Here is an 18,552-nt window from a genome sequence, read left to right on the forward strand (position 1 = left end):
TTTACTCACCTTTCCTTGTAGCTGTCACCTCAGCCACGACACCGTCCGCCTGTGACACTGCCCCCCAGTTCTAGGCTCTAACCTCCCCCGCTCACCCTTCGTCAGGTGGCTCTGCTAAAGGACGTGCTACTCGCCTGGAAGCGCGAGGTGGAAAAGAAGCCGCCCAGTATGTCGGTGGACGACGCCCTGGGGGTGCTGGGCCTCGAGCCCGGACAGAGCCACGACCAGAATCACGTGCGGAAGGCCTACTTCCGACTGGCGCAGAAGTACCACCCGGACAAAAATCCCGACGGCAGGGTAAGTTTGCTCGATCCAACTCTCCACCTACATTGCTAGTAATCGGCAGACGTATTTTGGTATGTTTCTGCAATATGTCAGCATTTGGCCCGCAGGCGCACATCCTGCTTCCCTGTACTCGTACTGGTATAGAGCTCGACCCGGTAAGGGCCTGTTAGGCAAGGGCCTGTAATTGGCCCTTGCCTAATTCGTTTGTATTGTCAATTGACTTCGTCTCCCCCTTTGTTTGCAGGATAAGTTTGAGGACGTGAACCGGGCGTACGAGTTCCTGTGCAGCCGGTCGGCACGGACTGTGGACGGCCCTGACCCGCACAACATCGTACTCATCCTGCGGACCCAGAGCATCCTCTTCTCACGATACGGCGACGGTAAGTGAGATAGAATTCTTGCTCAATGTCTTTTGGTCTCGGATATTCGTTCGCACAGGAACAGAGACACATTATTTATCAATTTTTCTCGGTCCCAGAGCTTCGTAAGCATAGTGCCTCGTTTCGTCACTAGCGTGCTTCGGGACAGTTCCATCCTTTCCCAAATGATGTGTCAGTCGGTCTAAGAGTTACATCTGGCTAAGTGAAATGTATCTCTCTTCCAGAGCTGCGTCCGTACAAGTACGCCGGTTACCCGATGTTGGTGGCCACCATCCGCATGGAGACCGAGGACGACCAGCTGTTCAGCAAGGCGGCGCCGCTGCTGTCTGCCGCTGCCGAGGTGGCCTACTACACCGTCCGGTGCTCGGCACTCAACGCCGAGGAGCTGCGCCGGGAGAGGGGACTCGAGGTGAGGAGAGTAGAGGGAGAGGGGGAGAGAGCCTACTACACCGTCCGCTGCTGGGCACTGAACGCCGAGGAACTGCGCAGGGAGAGGGGACTCGAGGTAGGGAAAGAGGGAAAACAAGAGGTAAGGGTTGTGGGAAATCAAGATGGGGAAATCGAGGTTTGGTCTGTTTCCGGTAATAAGATAGTCGTTGGCTAGCTGCTACCCTATAATTTCTAGCTCAACCTTATAACACAATACGTGTAGGCCCTTGATGTGCTATCTTCAGCCCTCTTCTCAAACCGGCAAACTTGCGCATTGCGTCTATTATACGACTGACCTATTTAAGCACCTTTCGTCCCCGCCCGCCCACAGCTGCTGCAGTCGGCGTACAACCGGTGCTGCTCGGTGCTCTCCAAGTCGTCCCGGCCAGAGGACGTGGCCGTACAGGTGTGCTCTCACGTGTCGCGCTGCTACACGGTGGCCGCCCAGTTCCAGCAGTGTAGGGATAAACTCATCGAGATGCCACAGATCATCCAGGACCTCTGCAGAGTGCTCTATTATAAGGTGAGAGACGGGAGGGGGCTGGTGCATGATGGATAGACTAGATTAGAATGGAAGTAAGGGTCATTTTATATGGGAAGATAGGTCTTATATTCACATATTTGTGAGCCTTGTTGCAAACTTCAACTTCAGACAGTCAAGAGGTTAAATGTAGATGTTGTCTTGCAATGTTCTCGTTTATTTTGGGCTGTAGTTATTGCCATTCGAGCCCAGAATCAGCGGAAGACTTTTATTTGATCGCAGTCTCAGCTATCAGACAGCTGCTGCTCCCTCACTTTGGACCAGTTGTCCCGCACCCTTCACGTCTAACCCATTGCTTTGGCTGACGTTCAAACCTCGCTGAATCCATCTGACCTGACGCCCGTCCCTCCCTCCGGCAGCGTCTGACCCACCTCTGCGTGATCGGCGTGGAGTGCGTGTCGGCGTTTGCGGCCGACTCGATCCTCCAGCTACACATGATGCAGGCCGGCGTGCTGTGGCACCTGCTGCTCTTCCTCTTCTACTACGACTTCACACTCGACGAGGGAGGCGTGGAAAAGTCGGAGAGCTCCAACCAACAGGTGAGGAAGAGGGAGGGGAAGAGAGGGCGACGGTCGCTGACAAGAGTGATGAACCTCGAGGCTGACTTGAGACTGGCGAGCTCGGATCGTTGGTTGGGATATAGGCATTAGGAATGGTTTTAGTGTAACTCGCTTCTGATTCCAATGATCGGGGTACGATGCTGCGTAATTGTTAAGATAGATTCTTGAATATTTGTCGCGGATGATTGGTACTCTTTCCTCATCCACTGACGATTTCGTATTCGCTCTGACCTTCAGGAGGCCGCCAACACGCTGGCCAAGAAGTCGCTGCTGGCCCTGGCCCGTCTGGCCGGCTACCTGACCGGCGACGAAGAGACACCGCCCAACAAGGCGATCGACGCTGCTCTGATGGCCATGCTGACACCCTACCTGGTCCACCTGCTGCGACAGTACAAAATGAACGAGGTGCGGGACGGAAGAGGGATAAATAGCGTGGCGGTGGGGAGGTTAGGGCGGGGCAAGGACCAATAGAGCCTGACTAGCAAGATCGGATAAGTTCTGGGATTGGTGAAGGTTGCAGGTCTCGGAGACGTCTTGAAATAGAGCAGACCCGAGATTGGGGTTTTGAGCTGCAGACCCGGAGATAAGGGCGGGAACATGACGTAAGGAGTGCGCTGGACCACAGACTCATGTGGGACTGAGGTGGACTTGTAAGCCCTGAAATCTACTTCGATCTTCACCTTTCGGACGTTCAATGACCGACGCTGTCCGTTGCGTCCGACAGGTTCTAAAGCTGCTCAACAGCAACACGGAGAGTCCGTACATCATCTGGGACAACAGCACCCGGACCGAGCTGCGGGAGTTCCTCAAGGAGCAACAGACGAGCAAGATACGCACCGGCGAGAGCGACCCCAACTTCGGCGCCGAGTTCCGCTTTTCGGCGCACAAGGACGAACTGGTGGTGGGCAACATCTTCGTCAGGGTCTACAACCAGCAGCCCTCCTTCCCGCTCGAGGTAAGGCACTGGGATTTCGTAGTAGGTGGAGACGGTGAAGTTAAGTGTAAGACGTTTGCGACTGGCTTCTGTCTGTCTTTTTATAAGTACCGTTCCTATAAAGGCTCGATTTTTTTCTCAGCCTTAAATGAAACTAACCGTATTTGTTTGAGAGCCAAAAAGTGTGGACGGCCTCTTGGTCTATTTTCCCTTCTTTCTGGCTGCACCATCCCCGCCCCATTGCTGCCATTACTTCTGTCTGTTTCAGAACCCCAAGGGCCTGGCCATCGACCTGCTGGACTTTATCGGCTCCCTGGCGCAGTACCTGCATAGCCTGCAGGCTATGGCTGCCTCGCCGGCCGACACCAGCGACGCCAGCGGCACCAAGGTGAAACACGCCGAGATGGCGCTCGAGGCGCTCGCCAACGTCATACAAAACAATCCAGGTATGTGAATGGGGGGGGGGGGAGGGCGAGGCGATTTGGGCAGGTGTGTGGTGCTTGAGTGGTCCTGTGACGGCTTGGGACCTGGGATGTCTGCTGTATAATGTCGGTACTAAGAATGACACAGGCATGAAAGTGCGATGTTTGGTCTTGAGGTTTCGATGAATATAATATCAGTTTTTTTTAGTAATACCTGGCTTCAGTTGCACAGTAATGTTCCGTCGACTCGGATAGTCGATGATTCACGCACTGCACAATACAATACACGTTCAATAATATTTTACCTTTTACCTATTAATATTTTATAGAAGTTCAATAATATTTTACCTATTGCAATTAGCTGCGAAACCCATGTAAATATCCTTTCAGCATTGTCCTGTTATTTGTTGTATATTTTGCTGCGTGTATTATTCGGGACCTGACGTGTTTGAATCATGGAGCTGAATAGAATTTCATTCGTTTACCTGTGTATGGATACTTCATCAGTGTTTTCCCCACCCATCCGCCATACGGGTGCACACTAAACGCTGGTACGCTGTGTACACGTTTTGGCACTAATGTCCCTTGTGCGGGGTTTTTACAGCGGAGCCGCGGGAATTAGGTGAGGGGTCGGTCCGTGTGGGCTGGCCCGCCGCACGCTGTCAATGTTAGCATGAAAAGCCAGTGATGGAAAAGCTTGTAGCATGCGACTGGCAAGACAGGCAAATGATGCCCATAAATGTCTTAGTGTCATTGGAAATTTTCTAATTTCGTCTACCATCCGTTTTTTTTTCATAAAAAATATGACCGAAAAGAAGAAGTCAGCTTTCTGTCATGCTTGATGGCAGTGGTGTTGCTAGATGTATAAGTTTTTTTAATTTTTCATGCTAGTTTTTCGTAAGGTAAAACTACCATAATTTTTCAGAATTTCATGTTGCGTTTTATTGGGCATTTGCACGATCGCGAGAACGCTTGAGGCGTCAAATCAGCGACCAAAGTGAAAGCTGCAGGCTTGGTACTGTAAAAAGTAGACATGCGATGTTTTGTTGTATGCACGTTGCCTGCGCATCAATTGCAAACGGGAAGTATAGCCCCAAAGCTGCAGCTTACTTCCAAGGGTCTGTATCGCCTTGCTTATTGTGAACCTCCTGCCGATTTTTTCTCCGTAAATGGCTTTGACCCCATCGATATCTGCTCCTCATTCAACTCAATTCAGTTATTCCTGCTTTAATTGGACTACCCTCACTCATTTCTCGATCACCACGTCTCCGTCACTCTCGCCCTCGCTGGTGTTTCAGGCGTGGAGTTCCAGTGTATCGGCCACTTCTCTCTACTGTTCGGACTGCTCCGTCTGGAGGGGATGACCGGGGTACAGCAGCGGGCCCTGAACGCCATCTCCTGTGTCACCGGAAACCAGGTGCGGAGGGGCGGAGCGGGAGATCGCTGAGGTCTGAGGGAGGATGATACTAGGCTTATTGGTTGTGGGCTCTGTTTGGTGATTTTGTTAGTGGTTTTGTGCTCTTTTTAGGTGGATGCCACTCGCCAGTCCAAAGTTTCAAATTCCCGTGTCGTTCATCGACCTCGTTCATCAACCACGTTCATCAACCACCGTTATCTATTTGCAAACAATCGTCTCATCGCTTCTGTGACCATCATTCGATATACGATGCATGTGGAACACGTTGCTAGCGCAGTTCTAATTTAACGTTGGTCATGTTCCCGCCGCTCCACAGGAGTGTGTGAACGACATCGCGGCCTCCGAGGTGGTGACGTCGCTGCTGCTGCTGCTGCACAGCCTGCCGTCGGCGCTGCTGCAGTCCCTGGACACGCTGCACGCGCTCATGTCCAACACCAAAATCGTCAAGGACAGCATGAGTCGCGGTAAGGCGCCGCGGGGGTGTGCGGCGCTGGCTGACCTGTTTTGATTCTAAGGCTAAGGACATTAAGATGGATGCTAGAAAGTTTCTTCGTCATGTCGTTGGGCGCGATATAGCCTCGCTGCTGGTGCGTCCTAGAGCTACAAATCATCATCATCATCATTTGTCTTCTCGTCTATGTTCTACTTACTTAGCTATTTAGTTTGTTAGAATGCAACTATAATATAGACATTTGGTCTCATGTGAATTGACATTGAAGACTGTTGACAGGGAACTAATTGTTTTATTTCTGGTTGAATAATTCACTGGCAGATATTTTCGTGCAAGTCTGGAACTACCTCCCGTCCGATGAGACTGTTCAGTCACCGCTGTATTTTGTCGTTCCAGGCGCGGTGATTTACCTGCTGGACCTGTTCTGTAACGCCACCCACCCGGACGTCCGAAACAAGACGGCAGAGCTGCTGGCCAAAATGCTGGCCGACAAACTGGTCGGACCGAAGGTTAGTTATTCAGTGCTCGTCAAGGACCTGAAATTTAGCGGCTGATTAGTTATTCATTTCACATTTGTAATGCGGCCATGCTTATAACTGGTCGGAAACGCCTTTGCAATGTAAAGTATGATCACTTTTTTGTCTGTCTCTAGGTTCTCTTCATTCTAACTAGGCAGTACTTCATGCCGTTTCTTGATGTTCTTTGTAGCGTTATTGTAGCGTCTCATTTCACTTGCTCCTGACCGCGACTCCCGTTGTTCCGCCTCAGGTTCGTCTGACGCTGCTGCGTTTCCTACCACCGCTCTACATGGACGCGATGCGCGACTCACCCGAGAGCAGCGTTCACATGTTCGAGTCGGTGCAGGAGAACCCGGAGCTCATCTGGAACGACGAGGCGCGCGAGAAGATCTGCGACACCGTGCGGCGGCTCAAAGTGGCGTGAGTGGGTGGGGTGGAAAGGGTGAGGGGACACGCAAGGGAAAAGAGAAGGATAGGGGGACGTGAGGAGGAATTGAAAGGTGCAGTGAAGGAATATTATATTTTATCGTGATGGAGTCAAAATGTTTTAGCGAAGGGCGAATATGGCTTATGTTGCGGTAAGGAGTATGGGTGAATTGTTGTTATATGTAGTAACTGACGTATGTTGAATAACTGGGAAAAGGCCCCATGCAAGTGTGAAGAAATAACGTTTCGTTAATGACCATTTACCATGTTGCTCCTTGTTCGCAGGTTCTACCAGAAGCAGCGAGCCGACCCGAACGCCACATGGAAGCTGCCTGACAACTTTGCTGTGCAGTTCACCAACGTTCAGGTATTAAGAGCCACACACAGCCCGTTTGCTGAGCTGGTGACACATGTCTAACACGACACTCAGATAACACTTGAGTACTTTTTCTGACACTCAACCCTCCCTCGCCCCTAGGGCGAGGTGGTGGTGGGCGGCGTGTTCCTGCGTCTGTTCGTCGCCAACCCTGGCTGGGTGCTGCGCCGTCCGCGGGAGTTTCTGACCGAGCTGCTGGACACGGCGCTCTCGCTGATGCAGCAGGCGCCGCCCGGCCAGCCGGACGTGCTGGAGATGGTGGCCACGGCCACCGTGCAGCTGCTGCACGCCCAGCCGGCGCTGCTCGACGCGCTGCCCGCACAGGTGAGGCGACGGAGAGGGCGGGGTATGGTACTGTACCCGTCAAACACTGTACGCTCCACTGTTCGCTCAAAATACTTGTGTATATGAAATCGCTGGTGTGTCTACTAAGCTCCAATTAGGTGTGAATATTTATTTTGTGCGCAATGTGTGTGAGCACATAACTTAGGTGTGAATGTCACAAAAAAATGCTTTTAAGACACGTCTTAAATGTGAATACATACGCCACATATTCGTGATCACATCGCTTATATTTTTCTGAACCTTGAAGTTTGTGGAGTGAGTGGCGTCTGTCCGTCGATTCCATGTCGCGCTCAAATGCGCCATGTGAGCTGCGTCCTTGAATCGTCGCCACACTTCCCTGGCCCTGCCTTATCGTCCGTCAACTGAACGCCATTTATGGTATTTATCGCGGTAAAAGTCCGTCGAGTTATTTCCTGGATGTCTTATCGTGGCTGTTATTGTAAGAGTCGAGCTGTGGACCGATGGTGCACGGTGCCATGCTGTCCCTGCCTACAAAATATCACACTTCGTGTTGGGAACTAAGGGGCCTAAAGGCTATGCCGTGGCATACTGTAAGTGACCGAGGCGAGTATATTTTTCTCTGACCGTCTCTGGTTCCTCCCCTCCACAGGGCCACATTCCGCGCCTGTTCAAGGCGATGAATGGTAAAAACGACGGCGTGCTGCGGGCCTGTCTGATGATCGTCCACCAGCTCGCTGATAACGAGGTCAGTGAAAATCACACCGGGTCAGCTGATACGCTCGAGAAGGTCATTTTGTGAAGTGATCAAGTGCACCGGGGGCCGCGTAAAGGTGTACTGTGGCTGATTTATCCCGTTAGCAGTATAAAAATTTACAGTTCGTTTACAGTGAACTATGTGAATCGGGCAATATGCCGGCTTTGCGGGCGGTTTTGCCGGGAAAATGAAGGGTACATACCGGAAAATAAGCGGCATGCCGTGGCATTGTAATATGTGGTTTCTAGGCAAATAAAAACACTTCAGGCCTTTTACTTGCCTGGCTACAAGAAAGCTATCGTATGTCCTTCATACACTATAGCTGTGCTGTTACATCGCAAATGTTAACCAACATGAACCACAGTATTCACACCTCTCTCCTCCTCAGGCATGTACGAAGAGTATCGGTCAGTCCGAGTGTATCAGTCCGCTGGTGCACGCCATGAAGGCGCGCCGCGACATGGTGGGCGTGGCGTGCGACACGCTCTACCGGCTGTTCTCTCGAGACAGCGAGCCGCTCGTGCAGCAGGCCCTGGACGCCAAGCTGGTCCAGTACCTGCTGACACTGCTTGACGGCAGGTCGGTACTCCGGGGAGGGGACGACCGGGGGGGGGGAGGCGGTGGTTTGTCGACCATGGCTTATTTTCTGAGGGCGATTCAGGCGTCAAGCATTGGCCCAAATGAGGCCGGGGACGGAATGATTCGTTGTAGATCAGTAGAGTGATATCGTGATCAATTAGTGTCAACCCTCACGCTGTTCATCATTTTCAAGCTGACTTCGTTCCTTCGCTGACGCTTCCCCCTTCCTGCCGTGGCCGTCAGACTCGAGTCGGACAACCCAGCGGCCGTGAAGGCTCAGATCGTGAAGGCGTTGAAGGCGATGACACGCAGCCTGCAGCACGGCGAGCAGGTGTCTGCGATCCTGAACCGGTCGCAGGTGTGGCCCGAGTACCGTGACCAGAAGCACGACCTCTTCATCACCAGTACGACCACGGCCGGCTACCTCACCGGTGAGGACCGCGGAGCGGCCAGAGTGGGAGTTCTCTGAGAGTGGGAAATGGGTACCAGATAGCTGGGTTTAATATTTAGCCCGTGGTGTCGTCTGCAGGCTAAAATCGTCTGTAATGAGTCTGCAGTGTGAAAGGGACTCAAGTGAAAAAGGAATGGCATAAGGTAGGAATGGCGCAGGGTAAGGACATATTTTGAATTATAGAACCACACTGAGTTTAGTCTCATTTACCTACGGCGTGTTTTTGCGGCACCATTTCCACCCCGCCCCGCCTTTGCCACGGTACGGTACCCACTCTCCCATCAGTCCCTCCGCTCCCCTCTGACCGTTCCTGTCCATGTGACAGGCGGCACGCCCGGCGTGGCCGGCTACCTGACGGCCGGCACTGCCAAGATGATGCCGGACGCGCCGCCGGACGTCGACCATGAGGACAGCTTCAACACGAGCGGCGGCCTCCTATAGCGGCCGCCCTAGTCGGCTCAGAAGCCGCCGACCGGCCGGGGGCTGTGACATGTCCCGGCCCGGGTCAGGAGCGGTTAAACCGCCAGGCGGACCGCGACCCAGCGGTGGTTAGAGCGTTTCCAGAGCCCATGGGCTTTTTGTTATCCGCACGTCGAAGCGTCGGCCCAATACTACAAGTGATATTTTATGTGTATGTATCGCATGCGTTCGCCAGGAGCGTCAGGGAGGGTGAGAGTGTGAGTGTATATATGTGCTCAGGAGACGGGAATATGTTGTGTAGTTAGGAGCGCAGACAGGGCTCGGCAGGTGGACGTTTGAGTGGCGGCGCCGGCGAGATGTTGATTATCCGAGATATGACCGGCCTGGGTTGGTGTGGGGGCGGGGAGGGGTGAGGGGTGCCTGGCACCTGTCTGTGGTCGGCGGACGGCTCAGGTGGCCGGCCGGCCGGCCGATCCGCCCCGACGGACGCTTTGCCGCTGTCTGGCTGGTCCGCCATTCCTGTGCGCTGCCGCCGCCGGCCGATATAATCATGTGATAGCCCGTTATCAAAGTCCGATGCATGCGGAGACATTCGCGGATGCGTCGGTCGGGCTCGGCCATCCGTCTTATGAATATTTATCTCGGTGCTCGTCGCAGTGTGCGTTACGTGTGTGTATATTTTGTACAGTGAGGCCGCCCGGCGCGGTGCCCAGTCGCACTGTGCGGCACGGCCGCCGACGGAAGTGGCACTATCATATATTCACCGAACGCATCAAATAGATGATTCAATATTGAACAGACTCCGAGGTTTGTGGGTGGGCTCGTCGGACGGTGTGGCTGGCTAGAAACGGATGTAGACGTCAGTACTCAGTACGGTCATGCCTGATGAGATAAAGTGCTGTGATGTGGCTTGTTTTTCATCAAGCCACCTCAGGTTATAGGGATGCAACCTGGCAGCAGACAGTCCCATCTCGTATGCTCGGAGTGATTGGCGACTGTTGGAAACGATCGAAGCGGGCCGTTTTGAAGGTTGTAACCACCGAGGTGGTCCGAGTGGCGCAAATTCAGCCGACTTGCACATAATGCACTCCAGGAATGCATCAGCGAGGCCGTGTTCGAGATACGACAACTGAATACTGGATGATTTCCAGCTGCCACAGCGGTGACCTGATTGGTAGGAAGGTTGTTCGTTTTATAGACTAGCCAAGTAATAGCGTATTACCGGTGAATGGTCGAAATAATGAAGAGCAAGCGAAACGCGTTAGGATTAGAGTCCGACTAAAAATGCGCACCATTACATACATTCAGCTGTCCCCGGGAACAAAATTGTGGGGGGGATCAGGACCTTGTCTCCCCCAGCCCACCCCCGGTGGCGGAGTCCTGCCTGTGTTACGGTAATGAAATGCTGGTGTTTGAATTATCGGTTGCAAACCTGAGCTGATACACGTACAGGTCTCGCGAGATTAAGCGGTAGGTTTTGCACTTTTACATTTCCGGTTATATCTCAGAAACTAATCGATCTACGATGAAACCATTTTACACGATCATGGCCGGCTTGTTACCCAACAAGTCGATTGCATCTTCAACACTTAAAAGCTTGAGACGACGAAGATATGGCCTGAAGTACACTAAATTTTGTAGGTCCAAAACCTACCGCTAAAACCCGCGAGACCTGTACGTATATCTTGCCTGGCCTTGCCAATCTACATAATACGCTGTCACGGAGGGCGGATGGGATGAATTGCGAAGTCACCGTTCCTTTGGTGTAAGTTGTTCACTTCAGGGTATCAACGAAGTTCTGGCATGATAACGAATGTTGAAGGTTTGCGCATTGTTAACGGCATATATTTACTTATGATGTGGAATTCCATTCCACATTGAGTATCTACATACTTCCACGATTTCAATTTCCGACCTCCAAACCCCAACCTTGCCCCCTAGTCTTGCTGCCCGTTCCCACCATATTTGGCCGCTCTAAAATCTTAATATCAGCTGTGAACTGAAATCAAAATGAAGGCTTTATTTTTATTTTTGATCTCTTAAAAATTACTCATGAGTTTTTCAATTACCAAAACTAATCGCGAAAATTGATATCTCGATTTTACATAGGAAAAACGAGAGCAGTTCAAAGTATAGCCGCTAGTCGCGCTAGGAATATCAAGGAAGTGCGGAAGCCGAACGAGTAAACTGAGGTGAACCGAAGTGCAGAATTTTGGTGGTTGGTTGTCGACGAATCTGCGTGGTCGCCGGCGATATTTTGTAGCTAAAAGGCTAATTTGAAGGTTACTCAAGCCAGCTTTGTTTTAAGCCAATTCTCGGACTCATTGGAGGTACGTTGAGAGCGCTTACAGCCCGAAGATCAGTGGTCGAAGTCCTTCAAGTGACCTCTGTCACTGCGCCACATTATGCACCCATACGTGACTGAAGCAATTTTGTGAGGATTTTGTGATTCAACGCTTCCATTTCCTGTTGTGTTTCGTCGTAAAAATGAGTTGGAAGTGTTTTAGAATAAGATAACTGATTTTCACTTCAATATAAGTAGGATCAAATAATTCAGATTTACTGATATTTGTTGAGATATGCCATGTGTAATGGGTATTTTGATGGATTTCCTATTTTCTTAATGGCATCAGTGCTGTTAAAGGCATGATATCAGCTAAAATCAATGATCGAAAGTCATTTTCAAAGTTTGAATGTTGCTTCGCTAGTCAGCTGTTTCTTCGGAAACCTAGGGGCCTGTTTCGTGATTGGTCTTGACCTGGTCCTCTTCTATGATGAGCCAGGGGCGGATCCAGGAATTTTCGGGAGGGGGGGCGGCAAGTTTAAATAGGGGCGACCTGGCAATCAGGGGGCGCCAAACCGTCGTCAAAATCGAGAGTTTAAAACCCACGCCGTGAGGGGGGGGGGGCGTTGTCACGTCCCCCCTAGGTTTTTCGCAAAGATCATTAAAACGGCTGCGCGCAGTGCCGCCGTTTTCAGTATACATTATCAGTTATCATATATCTTTTCTGCGCATGTTGTAAAAATGTGAGACCCGGGTGATGCAAGGTCAGGTCACCAGGTTATTCCACGTGACCTAACCTTAGAAAAAGTTCAAATGCGCACCATTGCTATACCGACTGAACGATCGCTTTGAAACTTTCAGCAGTTGATGAAAGCAACAATATTCATGAAATGTATATCTCGGAATTTTGATATGTAACCTAAGGCCAGGTCAGCTTTGCGACCTCTCTATTATGTATAGGTAAGTCTATGGGAGAAAATTGAAGCATCTCTTTTGGACGAGCGCCATTCTAGACAATCTCAAGCATTGGGATACAGATAAAATTAACACACTTAATAAGAACATTGCACCTGTGACCACTCATTAGTTATGTTCCAGAGGTTATCCCAGGTCATGAAAGGTTCACAGCTGTTTTTTTTTTTTTTTGTAAATAACTTTTGATAGATACATGCTAGAGCGATAAAAAACTCAGTTGTGTTCAGCTCGACGATACGGATCGACTGATATGCAATATGATCTTTCCCGGTCAGGTCATGACTTTGACATGAGGTCAAATTCTCAAAATTGCCTTTAAAAGTCATCATATTGTTCATTCGACGCGTCTCGAACAGAAACGTGATGCTGGCAAAGGTAACGTCGAGACTCTCTTGAGTCAAAAATTATTACAAGAAGACATTGTTAATTCGTAAAACGGCTATTTTTAGAGTTTTTGCCCTCCGAAGACTAAACCGTTAACCTTGCGTCATATCTGAGGACAGGTTACGGAAACACCTTTGAAAGGGCTATCGAATGCGCTTTTCCGCTGCACTATAGCTGTATTGGTTTCCTAGTTAGGTATGTGCCGGTGTTTCGAAAAAAAAAATGTTGAAATAGGCAACATTTTACTTTTGATGACCTATGGTGACCTGACCTTTCACCTGATCTAAAAAATGACAGAGTTGTTTTCGTCCTGTTTTTGGACGATCTTTCGAATGCCGCTTACCGCGTGTCGCTACGCGGCCCAAGAGCCGAGTTAGACGAGGGGGCGTGACCCCCCCCCCCCCCAGCACGGCACGGAAAACTTAGACCACTAGCACGGCGCGGGTTAAATGTCGTAGATTGGCGCCGCTTCGCTAGCAAAAGAGATAAGCAAAAAGGTGGCCTCCATTTGCTGGTGCGTCCTTCTTCTCCCGGTGATGTCCCTCTTTTCTGGAAGTGTCTCACCTATGCTGGTATGCCTCACTTCTCCCGGGGGCGCCCAACCTCTGCTTGGATCGCCCAATCCGTCATGGGGAGGCTCACTTTGCTGAAGTCGCCTCATTTCTTCTAAGAACGACCAATTTGCTGTAGGCGGCCCACTTATCTGGGACGCCCATTTTTTGCTAGAAGTGCCCCTCTTCTTCTTGATGCGTCCCGCTTCTACTGGGAGTGCTCCTTTTCTGTTAGGGCACGCCTTTGCTGCTGGGGAGTCCCTTTTTCTACTGTGAATGGGGCGGCCCTTTCCTGTTCGGCGACCCCAAATTCTGCTGGGGGCGCCCCATTTCTGCCCAACTTTTGCTGGGGTGCCCCTCTCCTGCAGGGGCACTTATCTTTTGCTAGAGACACCTCTTCTGGGGCGCCCTTCCACTGCGGGGGACGTCTCTCTCCTGCCAGAGGCACCCCTTTTCTTCTTATGGGGCTCCTCTTTTTGCTTGGGCGCCCCTCTTCTGCTCGGAGCGGGGCACCACTCTCCTTTTACTGGGGCACAGCCCCTCTGCTGGGGTTGCCCTTCCGCTGCCTCAGGGGCGCCCCTCTTGTGCAGAATATACTCCTTTTCTTCTTGTAATGAGGCGCCCCTCTTCTACCGGGGGCGCCCAACAGCTGCTGTCTGCTGGGGCGCCCATCTGCTGCTGGGGCGTCTCTCGTCTGCCGGATATTGTCAATGGGGCGCCCCTATCCTGCTTGGCGAGCCCAACCTCTGCTGAAGGCTCCCCATCTCTGATCAACTTTTGCTGTGGCGCCTCTCTTCTGCTGGGGCGCCCCTCTTCTGCTGGGGGCGCCCCTCTCCTGCAGGGGGCTCCTCTCTTCTGCTGGAGCGCCCCTCTTCTGCTGGGGCGCCCCCTTCGCTGGGGCGCCTGTCTCCTGCTGGAGGCTACTTTCTCCTGCTGGGCCCCCTCCGCTGCCGGGGGCGCCCCTTTTCTGCCAGTGGCACCCATTTTTTATTATGGGGTTCTCTTTTTTTTGGGGGGGCGCCTATCTGCTGTTAGGGCGCTCCTCTTCTTCTTGGAATGGGGGCGCCTCTCTACTTTTGCTGGGGCGTCGCTCCTCTTCAGCGGGACACCTCTCCTGCCAGGAGTGCCCCTCTTGAACAGAAGGCATCTTTTTATTCTAAGACGCCCCTCTTCTCCTGGGGGCGCCCATCTGCTTCTGGGGCGACTCTGATCTGCTGGGAATGGGCAATTGGGCGTCGCTCTCCTGCTTGGTGAGCCCAACTTCTGCTGGAGGCGCCCTATTTCTGCTCAACCTTTGCTGTGTCGCCTCTGTTTTGCTCGGGGCGCCCTCTCTGCCGCGGGCTATGGGCGCCTTTTTCGAATGTCGGGGGGGGGGGGGCGGCCGCCCCCGTCGCCCCCCCCCCTGGATCCGCGCCTGTGATGAGCTTCCTTATCTTATCCTGAGAATCGACATAATATTTCAAGTAATCAAGTGCAATTTGTATAAGCATTGGCATATAAATATAAAAATGTTTTATTAATGATATTTTTAACCAAGAGGCTCCCAAATCGCATGTATCTCGACTGAGTCAAATAGTCACCTCAAAGTAAAACACACCACAAATAACACAATCGTGGAGAAACGACATTTTAAACATGCAGCACCTCGAAACGTGCTTACAGAGAACCTCGAAAACACAAAAACAAAGAGAGAGACATGTTCTTATCACACGGCACCTCGACCAAAATACGCACCCTACCCATTATTAAAGGGACCCTCCCACCTTAACATTAGATTTGAGTTGAGATAGCCAAAATGGGGTCCCTGGCTCACAATTACCGGTTTCGGCACTCACAACATCGAGAAATGCCTTAAATCGGAAATATTGAACTTCAAAATTGCAGCATTTTGATTCAGAGGGGCTAATGCTTAGGAATACCCCTCTGAATGTGTGACGTCAGCGCAAATATCTAACGATTTTTAAATGTTTGACTAAAATGTTTTGTAGCACGCGGTGGTATATGCTATTTGCGCGCAACATCTGCCGCAAACGCCGCACTTCTAAAATAAAGTCGCTAGAAACAGCGGAGATCCCAAAAAAGTAAACAAAAGTAAAAGTCTAATATCTTGAAAACCGGTGAATATTTTTCGGTGAAATTTGGTAGATATTCGTTTTCGCTCTTTCTGAACCGAGCGACATCACTTTCATGCCAATTCATAAACTTTTTTGAAGGTGGGAGGGTCCCTTTAACTCAGTACTTTTTTAACACTATCCTTGAGTCTAAATTTTTTAAAACCAATTACCTTCCAACTTGAGATTATCTTAAACAATGACATGTGAACTGTGGAGGTGTTTTGCAAGCTCTAATCAGGAAGCCATGATTTTCCAATGTAGAGCCACAGACCACTTAATCATTACAAATTGCTATTTTGGTATTGATGGTGTCATTACTTGAACTATTTTCTTTGGGAAGGGTGAAGTTCAGCCAAAGGGGTCCTCACTCTTGTGAACCTAGGTGGTAGGTATCTACTAGGTATCTACTTATTCTACTACACAGTAAACTCATTCGATGTAATGCAAACAAATCTGGATTCTTGAGCCTGGCCAGCTTGCTGGTTTTCAAATGTTTTTTCCAGCAGGTTATTCATTAATGCTGATAAATTATAGATGTATCTTACCTCTGGTATTTTCTGTTACTTTAGGCAGTATACTTAAGCATGCTTTATGTGTAGTTAGGTGATTTATGTATATCTTAGAGACTTTAGGCCCAGGTATACTTAGAGCAGTTTCAAGGAAATGAGCTGTTAGCCATTTAATGGGCTTACTCTATTCTCATTGGTACCTTTTCATTTACATTTAGCAGAAGATAAGCTTTTTCCTTTGAAAATTTGTATAGGTAAACAATATTTTGATAGACACATCTTACAATGTGTTCAATGTATTCAGTAAAAATGCATTCCGTATAGGTATTAGGAAATGTGTACAGTAACAGTTACCCCCATGTGTCATAATTTGGTACTGACCCTTGCAGCAGATCCATTATTTGGTACTGACCCTTGCAGCAGATACATTATTTGGTACTGACCCTTGCACCAGATACCCAGCAAAATCTAACAATGAGCATACACTAGGCATCATTGCCCCTCCCCCTCAGTTTTGAGAGCTGCCACAATGGACGTGGACCCGACACCGGCCGGCGGCGGCGGACCGTCTCAGGGTGGCGGAGGGGGCGGCACAGGCACTGCCTCCTCGGGATCCACGCTCAAACGGTCCTCCAGCGCGCCAATGATCAACGAGCTCGTGTCGCAGGCGCAGAACATCAGCTGCAGCTCAACTTCTGCCTCCAGGTATCAGTGCCCTTTTTCATTGTTGTATGACATATTTTATTGTTTTGTTCTGTTTTTAGTAGTGCTTATAAGCTTATAAGCATGCTTATAAGCAGTGATAAGATGTATTTAATTGGTGGATAGGTTTAGCCTGTACTTAGAAACATGTGTATTGCAATGTTGATTCATTTTTACCTTTTATTTTGGCTCAGATATACAAAGATACACTACAATGACACTGCATAGCCAGCGTAGCCTGGTTGCTAACGTGCCCGTGAAGCGTGAACCAAGGCTAACACTTTACTGAAGGACGTCCTTCAAACGATCTGTTATTACGCTGATATGTCAAATTAGGCTCGTGTCATAACAGCAGTGGCACTGCCCCGACATTACAGGTTCTTGAGTTTCAACTCTTTGTGACATGTTTTACTCTCCTCTACAGGGGTTTCGGCTCGCCGCCGCTATTCTCTTTCGGCGGTTCCAGCCAGACACACAACCCGCGCGTGCGTCGCTTCAGTGCCACCTTCAGTCCGCTGGCTCCGCCCAGTGTGAGTATCAGGCGTCAGCAGGACTGTTGCGATGTCTTTTACCAATTTTTAGTCAATGGCACGAGCGCAGCGTGCTAAATAGATGGTCCTAAATATCCGGTCTTATAATAAGATCGAAGCTTTTTGAACCTAACTTTCATAGTCCTACGCAGTAACTAACAGTTACAACAGTAATATGGCCATGCATTTGGATGTCATTACTAGTTAGTTAGCTCCCATTTCAATACAAGTTTGGTGTTATCTAATCCACCTCATGTCCCGCCTCTGACCCGCCCGTGTCTCTCCGTGTACCCGCAGTCTCCGGGCAGCAGCAGCGGGGTACGCACACCGTCCCGGCTGATGCAGATCCGACAGGAGGCCGGGCTCGAGGACCCCGAGATCAAACACGAGCGGAGCGTGCACGCCGCGCTGCAGGTGTCGCTCAGCTGCGAGGATCTCGTCGTGGTAAGGAAGGGGATAACATTGGACAAGGTTTCTGGCGAGTCTTGTGATAGTAAGGACCAAGGACTAAGGAGCTTGGAAGGGTAGGGTTGGGGTCGCTTGGCTACAGGGACCTCTCCTTGGTAAGGTGCTGGGAAGCGGGACTGCCCTCGTCGTGATAAGGAGTGCGGAGAGGCAGGCTAACTAGCTTTGTCGTAGCACTGGACTGGGGTAAACATGATCAGAATGTGCGCAAGCAGATGTAACTTGGTATAGCCGCTGGTCCTGTCCTGTCATGTTACCACGGGTTATGACCGTCGTCTGTGCTCCTTTAATGTCCTGTTTCTATGTGACCTGGCCCATGTCCCTGACCCTGACCCGTGACCCATGACCCGCGTACGTGCAGAGCTCTCGGGACGACTCGCTGAAGAAGTCGGGAGGCAGCGGCCGCTCGGTGACGGACCCGCTGCACCTCACCATGCCGCAGCCGTCGGCGCTGCCCTACGGCTCGACACCGTCCCCACAGGCCGGCCGGCCGGCCGTGCTTCTCGCCGCAGGTGGGTGCGACAGACGCGCCAACGGCACACGAGCGGTGCGACAGACGCGCTACTGGCACGAGTGGTCGAGGTCTGCCACTCGTTTAGCTAGGTATATGATAATTTCGTGGGTGACTGTAAGACAGGAGGGTCTGCTAGAGTCCGTGCTAAAAGAAAAGGTACTGGTCAATCTTCAACGCCATCTCAATTAGGCTTGTGCCAATAAGATTGTTATTACTTGCCCGGCTGCTTTTTAACTTACCTTCATTAGTTCTCAGTACTCGTGTTAATGCCTAAC

General features: G+C 50.7%; 2 protein-coding genes across 5 annotated transcripts in view; both read left to right on the top strand.

Moving 5' to 3' along the window:
- The window catches only part of LOC122367375 (dnaJ homolog subfamily C member 13-like), a 33,786-nt gene extending 23,737 nt beyond the window's left edge, over positions 1-10,049 (top strand). For 2 of the 4 annotated variants that reach the window (XM_043340403.1, XM_043340404.1), the window contains exons 27-45: positions 106-297; positions 530-665; positions 890-1,074; positions 1,426-1,617; positions 1,995-2,174; positions 2,433-2,600; positions 2,920-3,150; positions 3,398-3,575; positions 4,156-4,173; positions 4,850-4,968; positions 5,285-5,432; positions 5,816-5,928; positions 6,188-6,357; positions 6,649-6,730; positions 6,842-7,063; positions 7,695-7,790; positions 8,188-8,378; positions 8,622-8,809; positions 9,155-10,049. In XM_043340403.1, coding sequence (XP_043196338.1) covers positions 106-297; positions 530-665; positions 890-1,074; positions 1,426-1,617; positions 1,995-2,174; positions 2,433-2,600; positions 2,920-3,150; positions 3,398-3,575; positions 4,156-4,173; positions 4,850-4,968; positions 5,285-5,432; positions 5,816-5,928; positions 6,188-6,357; positions 6,649-6,730; positions 6,842-7,063; positions 7,695-7,790; positions 8,188-8,378; positions 8,622-8,809; positions 9,155-9,270 — 2,925 coding nt within the window. In that variant the 3' untranslated portion in view covers positions 9,271-10,049. The remainder of the gene's footprint in view (positions 1-105; positions 298-529; positions 666-889; positions 1,075-1,425; positions 1,618-1,994; positions 2,175-2,432; positions 2,601-2,919; positions 3,151-3,397; positions 3,576-4,155; positions 4,174-4,849; positions 4,969-5,284; positions 5,433-5,815; positions 5,929-6,187; positions 6,358-6,648; positions 6,731-6,841; positions 7,064-7,694; positions 7,791-8,187; positions 8,379-8,621; positions 8,810-9,154) is intronic. The other 2 variants (XM_043340405.1, XM_043340406.1) reach the window with 1 other exon arrangement.
- Positions 10,050-11,439: 1,390 nt separating this feature from the next.
- LOC122367368 (PPP2R1A-PPP2R2A-interacting phosphatase regulator 1-like) lies at positions 11,440-18,275 on the top strand (the record flags this gene model as incomplete). Its single annotated transcript, XM_043340385.1, has 5 exons — positions 11,440-11,579; positions 16,579-16,771; positions 17,193-17,298; positions 17,596-17,742; positions 18,125-18,275. Coding segments are annotated over exons 2-5 (580 nt in total), but the record flags the coding sequence as incomplete, so codon positions are not given.
- Positions 18,276-18,552: the final 277 nt, after the last annotated feature.

Source organism: Amphibalanus amphitrite, unplaced genomic scaffold (assembly GCF_019059575.1).
Source record: "Amphibalanus amphitrite isolate SeventyFive unplaced genomic scaffold, NRLGWU_Aamphi_draft 000865F_arrow, whole genome shotgun sequence".
Taxonomy (NCBI): domain Eukaryota; kingdom Metazoa; phylum Arthropoda; class Thecostraca; order Balanomorpha; family Balanidae; genus Amphibalanus; species Amphibalanus amphitrite.